At 40.9% G+C, this 12,040-nt stretch overlaps 1 protein-coding gene across 10 annotated transcripts in view; it reads left to right on the top strand.

The window, feature by feature from the left end:
- The window catches only part of LOC144499695 (putative E3 ubiquitin-protein ligase HERC1), a 297,885-nt gene that overhangs the window by 183,090 nt on the left and 102,755 nt on the right, over window positions 1–12,040 (top strand). For all 10 annotated transcript variants that reach the window (XM_078222046.1, XM_078222037.1, XM_078222064.1 and 7 more), the window contains 4 exons: window positions 4,863–5,095; window positions 5,717–5,982; window positions 6,679–6,734; window positions 11,325–11,513. In XM_078222046.1, coding sequence (XP_078078172.1) covers window positions 4,863–5,095; window positions 5,717–5,982; window positions 6,679–6,734; window positions 11,325–11,513 — 744 coding nt within the window. The remainder of the gene's footprint in view (window positions 1–4,862; window positions 5,096–5,716; window positions 5,983–6,678; window positions 6,735–11,324; window positions 11,514–12,040) is intronic.

The following is a 12,040-nucleotide window of genomic DNA, read 5'->3' as shown; positions in this document are numbered from 1 at the left end:
GGTGGTGAGCGTCTGGAACAAGCTGCCAGAGGTAGTAGTAGAGGCGGGTACAATTTTATCTTTTAAAAAGCATTTAGATAGTTACATGGGTACGATGGGTATAGAGGGATATGGGCCAAATGCGGGCAATTGGGATTAGCTTAGGGGTTTTTTAAAAAAAGGGCAGCATGAACAAGTTGGGCCGAAGAGCCTGTTTCCATGCTGTAAACCTCTATGACTCTATGACTTTGATTTTCCGACTTTTATTTCCACTTCAGATTGTTCCTAATTTCAGAATAGTCTAAATTAATCTTTTCTATTGGCTTAGAGTGAGGGTCATCTACTAAGTTCACAAGAAATAGGAGCAGAATTAGGCCATGCGGCCCATCGAGTCTGCTCTGCCATTCGATCATGGCTGATATACTCCTCATCCCCATTTTCCTGCCTTCTCCCCATAACCCATTACCAATTTAAAATCTGTCCAACTCCTCAAATTTACTCACTGTCCCAGCATTCACCGCACTTTGGGATAGCGAATTCCACAGATTCGCAACCCTTTGGGAGAAGTAGCTTCTCCTCGACACTGTTTTAAATTTGTTACCCTTTATCCTAAGATTATGACCTCACATGCTAGAATTCCCCACCAGCAGAAGCACCCGCTCCATGTCTACTTTATCCGTACTTTTCATCATCTTGTTTGATCTCCTCTCATTCTTCTAAATTCCAGAGAGTATAGGCCTAAACTGTTCAATCTCTCTCCATATGACAAACCCCTCATTTCTGGAATCAATCTAGTGAACCTCCTCTGAACTGCCTCCAATGCCACTACATCTTTCCTCAAATAAGGGGACCAAAACTGTGCACAACACTCCAGGTAGGGCCTCACCAATGCCTTGTATAGTTACACCAATACTTCCTTACCTTTATATTCTGTTCCTTTAGCTATAAATGTCAACATTTCATTCGCTTTCTTTATTAGCTGCTGCACCTGCATGCTAATTTTCTGTGACTCATGAACCAACACACCCAGGTCCCTCTGCAACGGAGCACCCCGAAGTCTCTCCCCTTTTAGATAATAAGTCGCCTCCCCATTTTTCCAACCAAAATGCACGACTGCACACTTATCCACGTTAAACAACATTGCACATTTTTGCCCACTCGCCTAACCTATCCATATCCATTTGTAAATTGCTTATTTATCACAACTTACTATCCCACCTATTTTAATGTCATCTGCAAATTTGGCTTTAGGACCTTCTATCCCTGTGTCCGAGTCACTAATATAGATTGTAAATAGTTGGGACCCAAGGTCCGAACCCTGTGGCACCCCACTAGTTACTACTTGCCATCCAGAAAAAAAACATTTATCCTGACTCTCTCTCTTCTGTAAATAAGCCAGTCACCTATCCAAGCTAATAAATTACCCCTAATTCCAAGTGATCTAACCTTGTGAATTAACCTTTTGTGCGGCACCTTATCAAACGCCTTCCGGAAGTCCAGATATACTACCTCTACAGGACCCCCATTATCCACTTTGCTTGTTACAACCTCAAAGAACTCTAGCAAATTAGTCAAACATGGTTTGCCTTTCATAAAGCCATGCTGACTCTGATGGATAGTGTTTTGACTTTCCAAATGTCCTGATATTGCTTCTGATATCTACTGTCATCTGTAACTAAAGTTGTGTGGACTGAAGATAAATTTCCATCCCTTATTCCCTGGGCCTCCAAGGTACATTCCATTTTGAACAAATGACGTATCCTTGTCAAGACAGATCAGTTGTACAAACAATGGCCAAGAATTTCTGGCTCTCCCTGCTAGCTGGGATCTTCCAGTCCCACCAAGGACAAACCCCTGCTGCAGGTTCCCCAGTAGCACAGCTAGTGAGCAACACAAATGGTCTTTGACTTCGGCAGGACTGGAAGATCCTACTGATGACCAATGGCTAGCTGACTCACTGCTGGAAATCCTGCCTATCACAAACATTCACATCAGCATGTTTTCACCCAACTCCCATGGATGCTAAAACCATTGAGAACCTTGAGGTTAATAACACTTGCCGTCATAATGGCAAGAAAAGGGAAGGTTTTCCTACAATACAGATATGTTTAATCCACCTGATGATAGCTAGAATAATACCTAGATAATACCATAAAACTCTAGAATCATCTATCTCTTCATCCATTATACCTAGTTTTGGGAAACAAGCCCGGACAGGTGATTGATGTCTCAGTGTGGGGACCATTTTGGGAACAGTGATCGCAATTCTGTAAGTTTCAAAATACTTGTAGAAAAGGGTAGAAGTAGTCCCAAAGTGAAAGAACTAAACTGGGTGAAGGCTAACTACAACAGTATTAGGCAGGAGCTAGGGAATGCAGACTGGAGGCTGTTGTTTGAGGATAAATCCACATCTGATATGTGGGAGTCTTTTAAAAGGCAGTTATTAACAACTCAGGACAAATATGTCCCTGTAAAAATGAAGGATAAAGATGGCAAGATTCGGAAACCCTCGATGACAAAAGAGATTGTGAGCTTAGTGAAAAAGAAGAAGGAGGCATACATAAATTTAAAGAAATTGAAAATAGATATGGCTCTTGAGGAATGCAAAGATAGCAGGAAAGAGCTTAAACGGGGAATTAGGAGGGCAAAAAGGGGCCATGAAGTGTCCTTGGCATGCAGGATTCAAGAGAATCCTGACTTTTTACGCATAGATAAGGAGGAAGAGGGTAGCTAAGGAAAGGGTAGGTCCACTCAAGGACATTGGAGGGAATTTGTGTGTGGAGCCAGATGAGGTGGGTGAGGTCCTTAATGAGTACTTTGCATCAGTATTTGCACAGGAGAAGGATGTGGTGGATGGCAAGTGTAGAAAGGAGAATGTTGACATTCTAGTGCATGTTGAGTTAAAAAGGGAGGAGGTCTTGGAGATTTTCAAAAACATTAAGGTGGACAAATCCACTGGGCCAGATAGGGTCTATCCCAGAATACTGAGAGAGGCAAAGAAAGAAATTGCTGAGGCCTTGGCCAAAATCTTCGTTTCACTTTAGCCACAGGTGAGGTACTAGAGGATTGGAAAGTAGCTAACTTTGTTCCTCTGTTTAAGAGGACAGAAGAGACAATCTGGGAAATTACAGGCCTGTGAGCCTTCCATTAGTGGTAGGGAAATTATTAGAGAAGATTCTTGGGGACAGGATGTACTCGTATCTGGAAGAGAATAGGCTTATTAGCGATAGACAGCATGGTTTTGTGAAGGGGATATCGTGTCTCTCAAACTTGATTGCGTTCTTTGAGGAAGTGACAAGAAAAATTGATCAGGGCAGTGGGTGCTGTATACATAGACTTTAGTAAAGCCTTCGATAAGGTTCCTCATGGCAGGTTGATACAGAAGATGAAGTCATATGGGATCCGAGGTAAGCTGGTAAGATGGATAGAAAGCAGAGAGTAGTAGTGGAAGGGTACTTTTCTAACTGGAGGTCTGTGACAAGTGGTGTTTCACAAGGATCAATGCTGGGGCCTCTGTTGTTTGATATATATATAAATGATTTGGAGGAAAATGTAGATGATCTGATTAGTAAATTTACAGATATACAAAAAAATGGAGGAGTAGTGGATAGAGAGGAGGATTGTTAGATGAGACAGCAGAATATAAATTGGCTGGAGTCCTGGGCCAAAAGATGGCGGATGAAATTTAATCCGGACAAATGTGAGGTGATGCGATTTGGAAAGTCTACTGCAGAAGGAAAGTACACAATAAATGGTAGAGCCCTTAGAGAAGTATTAGCATACAGAGGGATTTACGTGTGCAGATCCACAGTTCCCTCAGGTGAACAAGGTGGTGAAAAGGCCTATGGCATGCTGGCCTTCGGTCGGGGCGTTAAGTATAGGAATTTGAAAATCATGTTGCAGCTGTATAACACTTTGGTTAGGCCATATTTGGAGTATTATGTACAGTTCTGGTTGCCGTGCTACTGAAAGGATGTTGATGCATTGGAAAGGGGGCAGAAGAGATTTACCAGGATGTTGCCTGGTTTGGAGGATATGTACTATGAAGAAAGGTTGAACAAACTTGGATTGTTTTCATTGGAGCATCAGAGGATGAAGGGGGACCTGATGAGAGGTTTACAATATTATGAGTGGCTTGGATAGAGTGAACAGTCAGAGTCTTTTTCTTAGGGTCAAAGGGTTGATTACTCGGGGACATAGGTTGAAAGTGAGAGGGGAAAAGTTTAAAAGAGAGGTAAGGGGCAAGTTTTTCACACAGGGTTGCGAATGCCTGGAACGTGCTGCTGGAGGAGGTGGTGGAAGCAGATTCTATAACAACGTTCAAGAGGCATCTGGATAGATACATGAATAGGCAGGGAATAGAGGGATATGGACTACGTAGAGGCAAGAAAATATTGGGTTAGAGAGGCATCTGTGTCGGCACAGACTTGATGGGCCGAAGGACCTGTTCCTGTGCTGTTCTGTTCTTTGTATTTAATGGCACTAGTAAAATCTAGCATTTTGTAAGTAAAAAGAAAATTTAGATTTAGTTCAGATAAAATGGTCTTTTCAGTTTGTGGATACTGAGTGACCCTATTGTGTATTCCATTATTATAAAAGTGGATTGTGAGAATTAGTTAACCACTACATAAGTTATTTTCTTAACCAAAATCTAAAATAGCTTATGGTTTTATATTATTGCTTCAAAGGCTACAGGTTGATAATTGTGGAAAACACAGCATAAATGATTTTAAAGTAAAGTTTTAAAGTTTATTTATTTGTCACAAGTAAGGCTTACATTAACACTGCAATGAAGTTACTGTGATGTGCATCATTGTTCAGTTCTGTAAGGAATTATTTAACATTCTTGATGAGTAAATGTATAAAATGTTTATTCTGTGAAGGATCTAGATCTCCTCAGCTTGTACAGCCATCATTAAGAAGGGAGCATGGAACTGCAGGATGGCAGGAGGCTGATGCTATGTCTGACCGCAATCTGGATGGAGAGTTGGAGCTCTGTTTTTCTGAGGATCCATTATCTGAAGGTTCTGTTGAAGATATGTTTCCTTCTGAATGTGGTACTGAAAATGAGGCACAGGGCATGTGGTTCTCTGAGATGATGGATTGGCCTAACATGGTAAAATGATAAAACTTTTATTTGTGTTGTTTAATTCCTTCCCCCTGCTTCTAAATGCTTAGGTTTATGTGTCCATTCTTCCATTTCATGATGGGGTTATTATAGTTGATTTGCAATATAGAAAACATAACTAATTTCTGATTTTAAAATTACCTTGAATTCTGGTCCCCCCGCCCCCCAATACCATGAGGGATAGTTGAAATGTTCTAGTTAACTCAAAACTCCAATGGATGGTGCAGGAGCTGAATTCTCCGTGATGGTAGGTAGAATAACATATGCCCAACAGTGAAACAGGGATCTTAAGAACAGTATTCATGAGAGTGTGTGAGACAAAGATTCATTCCCCTGGCTCTTCTAGGTGGTAGAGGAAGCAGGTGCAGAGATAGCTCCAGGAAGGAGGCTAGCAGGATTTGTTAGCCATCATGAGCAGGCAATGGAGTTCACTCAATATATGAGTAATCTCACTTGCTCACAACGATGCTTAGAGAAGAGGGATTATTGTTGTCACACTTTCTTTAACCCATGATTCTTTGTTCTCCAACTTCTCACCGGGCTTGCAGAAATAGCTGATAATTTATTAACTTTAACTTTACTTACCTATTGCTTTGTAAATTCACTCAGTGCCAGGATAGCTCGGACGCAGAGGAGATTGTTATTTGTGAACTGTGTGATACCCACACAATGCAGTTCAACAATCACATGAAGAGACATCACCCTGGTTGTGGAGAGAGTGCAGGTCACATGGGATATCGAAGTAATGGAGCCTACGTTGATGGTTGGTTTGGAGGAGAATGTGGCACAGGAAGCCCATACTACCTGATGTGCAACAGTTGCCGTGCCAAATACCTGGCTGAGAAACCAAGACACAAGCAAGCCAAATTAAGTCGGTGAGGATCATTTAATAACTTGTTTGATTTCAATTTTTGGTGAGTTTCAGTATTTTTAACCCAATTAAGAGATACATAATACCAGACTAAATCTTTTCAAAAGTCAAAACTTAACATTTTCATAAATCACAAATGTGCCAAAAAGGAAAATTGAATTAACATTTTACTTTAAATATTGTGGAGAGATAGATCCGTCTAAATTGCTAAAAGTTATCACCCCTTATTTATATTTTATGTTTTAAAGTTGTGTTTAGGTGACTTAACGGCAATGTGCCCCTAAATATGGCTGCAACAGGGACAAATGTGTCATTACATTAGTTCCAGTTGCTGCCAACCTCTGATTCTCCTGATAACACAATCTTTTGACTCTGGCTAACAGTCCATCTCTGCAAGAGTTCCACAAAGTATTTGTTCCTAGAATATCTCCAGCAGTTTGAAAACAAAGAGACATTGTACTAAAGAGCAGTTGAGTCACTGCTATCAATAGGTATTTATCATATTTGAAATTTCATAGCAAGTCAATAAAGTTGTCTTGATTTAAGTAGTAATTCTAATTTTAAAAATTAACTTTAGGAAGAAATAGTCGCAAAAACATGTTTCATGTGCAGCAGATGCTGTTTCAATGTTCTCAAAACGTGTTTAAAAAATGGCATCCAATTCCTAGCAATGTTATGAACATATTTTTTTTTCCCTCAGCAAAAACAAAGGATTAGCACCAGATTTAACCAACAAGCATGAAAATACGCATGAAGGTATGTGAAACCATAAAGGATTCTGGCATAGTAGGAAGGCACCAACCCATCACGGCTGTGCTGGCTCTGTACTCAAACAATCCAATGTCCTAATGTCATTTTCTCCCCAGAGTACTGATTCTTTGATTCATTTTTTTTTCCCCTGATGATATAATCTTTGCCTTCAAATACTCCATGTGTCAAACAATTCGAGGGTCAAATGATCTGGTGTGTAAATAAATATATTCTAACTTCTACCCTCATTCTCTTAGTGATCTTAATGTGATGACTGGTTGGGCTGGGGTTAACATTTGATAGGATTTATATAAACATAGAAAATAGAAGCAGGAATAGGCCATTCAGCCCTTTGAGCCTGCTGTGCCATTCACTTTGATCATGGCTTCCTCCTAATACACTGCAGGAATTACACAAGGCTACTTAGGTAGCACCTTCCAAACCCACAACCACTACCTTCTAAAAGAGAAAGGGCAGCAGATGCATGGGAATACCACCACTTGGAAACTCCCCTCCAAGTCACTCACCATACTGACTTGGAACTATACCACTGTTCCTTCACTGTCACTGGGTAAAAATCCTGGAACTCCTTAGCAACATTGTGGGTGTGCCTACATCTATTGTAGCGGTTCAAGAAGGCAGCTCACCACTTCCTTCTGAATGGCAATTAAGGATTTCACCTTATCTCCGTTTTAAGTGGGCTACCTTTATTTTTAAACAGTGACCCCTAGTTCTAGATTCTCCCACAAGAGGAAACACCTTCTCCATGTCCACCCTGTCAAGACCCCTCAGGATTTTGCATGTTTCAATCAAGTCGCCTCTTCTAAACTCCAGCAGATACAAGCCTAGTCTGTCCAAATGTTTCCTCATAAAACAACCTGCCCTTTCCAGGTATTAGTCTGGTAAACCGTCACTCCCAATGCATTTGCATTCTTCCCTAAATAATGTGAGCAGTACAGTACGCAGTACTCCAGAGGTGGTCTCACTAGGGCTCTGCATAACCTCCCTAATTTTGCATGCGATACCCCTTGCAAAATAAATGATAGCATTCTACTAGCTTTCCTAATTACTTGTTGTACCTGCATAATAGCGTTTTGTGGTAGATGCGCTATGACACCTAGCCCTCTCTGCATCTCGGAGTTCTGCATTATCTCACCATTTAGATCATATACTTTTATTCTTCCTTCCAAAATGGACAATTTCACATTTTCCCACATTATACTCCATTTGCCAGATTTTTGCCTACTCGTTTAACCTATCTGTATATTTTTGTAGCCTCCTTATGTTCTCTTCACAACTTACTTTCATGCCTATCTGAATCATCAACAAATTTGGCAACCATCTCATCCATCCCTTCATTCAAATCATTTATAGCAATTATAACCAGTTGAGGTGCCAGCACTGACCCCTGTGGCACACCACTCATTACATCTTGCCATCCTAAAAAAGGCCCATGGGACGGCGGGATGGCACAGTGCACTGCTGCCTCACGGCACCAGGGACTCAGGTTCGATTCCCTTGTCAACCCACAGTTCCAATTATTTACTCAGTACCACTTGTCTGGTGATTTTAATTTTCCTGAGTTCCTCCTTCCCTTTCATTTCCTGATTTATAGCAGCCTCTGGGATGTTGCTTGTATCCTCGGTAGTGGAGAATGTTGCAAAATACCTGTTCAATTGATCTGCCATTTCCTTGTTTTTTGTTATCAATTCTCCAGACTCAGTTTCTATAGGACCAATGCTCACTTTATTAATTTGTTTATTTTTTAAAAAATATTTATAGAAACTCTTACTAACTGTTTTCACATTTCTGGCTAGCCTTCTCTCATAGTCTAATTTTTCCCTCCTTATTAATCTTTTAGTCATCCTTTGCTATTCCTTATATTGTGTCCAATCTTCTAAACTTTCACCTATATTTGCTTTTTCTTTTACGTTTGATGCTATTTTTAACCTTTCTCGTTAATCATGGATGTTGGATCCATCCTTTGGACTTTTTCTTACTTGATGGAATGTGTCTACTCTGTGTATTCTGAAATATTCCCATAAACTTTTACCAGTGCATCGCTATTGACCTATCCCTTAACCTAATTTGCCAACTTACTATACCTATGTCCATTGTCTCTTCACTGGACACAGGTAAGGTCAGTAAGAAGTTTAACAACACCAGGTTAAAGTCCAACAGGTTTATTTGGTAGCAAAAGCCACCTTGCTACCAAATAAACCTGTTGGACTTTAACCTGGTGTTGTTAAACTTCTTACTGTGTTTACCCCAGTCCAACGCCGGCATCTCCACATCATGACAGGTAAGGTCCCAGAGGATTGGAGGATAGCAAATATGGTCCCGTTATTTAAGAAGGGTAGCAAGGATAACCATAGAACCCCTACAGTGCAGAAAGGCCATTCGGCCCATCGCGTCTGCACCGACAACAATCCCACCCAGGCCCTATCCCCGTATCCCTACATATTTACCTGCTAATCCCACTAACCCTCATATTTACCTGCTAATCCCTCTAATCTACGCATCCCGGGACACTAAGGGGCAATTTAGCTTGGCCAACCCAGGTAATTATAGGCCGGTGAACTTGACGTCCGTGGTAGGGAAGTTGTTGGAGAAGATTCTTAGAGATAGGATATATGTGCATTTAGAACTGAATAATCTCATTAGCGATAGACAGCATGGTTTTGTACGAGGGAGGTCATGCCTCAAAAATTTGGTTGAGTTTTTTGAGGAGGTGACAAAAACGATTGACGAGGGAAGGGCCGTGGATGTTGTCCATATGGATTTTAGTAAAGCGTTTGACAAGGTCCCTCATGGCAGGCTGGTGCAAAAGGTTAAATCTCACGGGATAAAAGGTGAGCTCGCTAGATGGGTGGAGAACTGGCTTAGCCATAGAAGACAGAGGGTAGCAGTGGAGGGGTCTTTTTCCGGTTGGAGGTCTGTGACTAGTGGAGTTCCACAGGGCTCTGTACTGGGACCTCTGCTGTTTGTGATATATATAAATGATTTGGAGGAAGATGTAACTGGTGTGATCAGTAAGTTTGCGGACGACACGAAGATTGCTGGAGTTGCGGATAGTGATGAACATTGTCAGAGAATACAGCAGGATATAGATAGGCTGGAACATTGGGCGGAGAAATGGTAGATGGAATTTAATCCAGATGAATGCGAAGTGATGCATTTCGGTAGATCTAATGTAAGGGGGAGCTATACAATAAATGGCAGAACCATCAGGAGTATCGACACACACGGACCTGGGTGTACAAGTCCACAGATCCTTAAAGGTGGCAGCGCAGGTGGAGAGGGTGGTCAAGAAGGCATATGGAATGCTTGCCTTTATTGGACTGGTCATCGAATATAAAAGTTGGCATATGATGTTGCAGCTGTATAGAACAATGGTTAGGCCACATTTGGAATACTGCGTCCAGTTCTGGTCGCACACTACCAGAAGGACGCGGAGGCTTTGGAGAGAGTACAGAGAAGGTTTACCAGGATGTTGCCTGGTATGGAGGGTCTTAGCTATGAGGAGAGATTGGGTAGATTGGGGTTGTTCTCCCTGGAAAGACGGAGGATGAGGGGTGACCTAGTAGAGGTATATAAAATATGAAGGGCATAAATAGAGTGAACAGTGGGAAGCTTTTTCCCAGGTCGGAGGTGACGAACACAAGGGGTCATGGGTTCAAGGTGAGGGGGGGCAAGGTTCAACACAGATGTCAGGGGAACGTATTTTACACAGAGGGTGGTGGGGGCCTGGAATGCACTGCCAAGTAAGGTGATTGAGGTGGACACGCTGGGATCGTTTAAGACTTATCCAGATAACCACATGAACAGACTGGGAATAGAGGGATACAAAAGAATGGTCTAGTGGGCACATGAGCGGCGCAGGCTTGGAGGGCTGAAGGGCCTGTTCCTGTGCTATATTGTTCTTTGTTCATTGTTCTTTATATTACCCCCAATACCAGGAGTTCTTATCTTGCGTTGTGGCCTTTTATGTGGCACTTTATTGAATGGCTTTTTGGAATTCAAATACACTATTTCTACTAATTCCCCCTGACCATTCTTTTTATCTTAATCTCCAAATTACTGCAGAAATAATTACTGCAGTATTTATTACTGTAGATTGGTCTTTATTCTTAGTACTGAGTATCTTCGACAAAATTACGTAGAGCTAATACTTTGAAAAAAAACCTCAATGATTTAATATGGAGTACAAAAGAAATGAGGATGAGTTTACTTTAAAAATATCATTAAAGGCTCCTCAGATTATTATGTGATCATATAAATTTAGATTTTAATGAGACCCTTGCCTCAGATTCTTAAATATGTTTGTGTTAGTTCTATAAGTTTGTTGACTAGCAAGTTACAAAGTCAGATTGAAAACACAATTTACAAAAACAAATTTGAGGATTAAATATCATACATGGCTTATCTGTTTCATAGATTGTGTGGAAATAAAATTTTGATCATGTTTTGATAGATATCCAAATGTACTGTCGTTAATGTACATCTTGTTGGTTCTTCAGTGAAAGATTCATTTCTATGTTTTATATAACATGTTGATTTATAAAGCTTTGTCATTTATGCATTTTTGTTTCACAGAGGACTGGGATATATTAGATCCTGAGGGAACTGAGCGACTTACAGGACAGGAAGACTTTGCTGCATTAGCTGGGCCACTTGGGTTGAATGACAGCAAATTGATTCCAGATCCTGTCCAATTTCCGGAACAGGATCCTCTTGGAGCAACAGTTGCCAATGATAACACACAGGACTTGCTTTCAAAGAAAGGTAACAGTAGCCGTGTTCACACATCTGTTTTAGAAGTGATAAGTGCCTGACGGTACCATGCTATCCCTATCAATGGAGCACCTCATAAAATGGTCAGATATCATGCATTTATCAATTAAGTTGAGGATCAAGGATACCAAATAAAGACCACAGAGATGTGGAAGCCGCTATGAGTTGCCTCAAGTGACTTGTGGGCACCTGTTGGTTGCAAGCATGGAGCAATCAGGAAGTTACTTACATGCTTTCTTAATGAGATGTGGTATATATCAAGGCCACGCCACAGAAGAAGAATGTACCTGTCATATTTTTAAAAAATAACATTTACTGCATAAAGCCATTATATTTTAATTATATTCACTGTTTTTGTTCTGAAGCGGACCAAGGAGTTATTTAGAATGCTAGACTCCCTCTTTTCTCTTCCCCTCCCAGATTCCCCTAAACCAGCCTTATCCAGTCTTTTTGGGTGGAGGGCCACGATTCAATTTTATTCTCACTAAAGGAGTCAGTGATCAAATTTCAGTAAAATA

Source organism: Mustelus asterias, chromosome 1, assembly GCF_964213995.1.
Source record: "Mustelus asterias chromosome 1, sMusAst1.hap1.1, whole genome shotgun sequence".
Classification (NCBI taxonomy): domain Eukaryota; kingdom Metazoa; phylum Chordata; class Chondrichthyes; order Carcharhiniformes; family Triakidae; genus Mustelus; species Mustelus asterias.
Note: the sequence above shows the minus strand (reverse complement) of the source record. Positions and strands in the feature narration are given on the sequence as shown.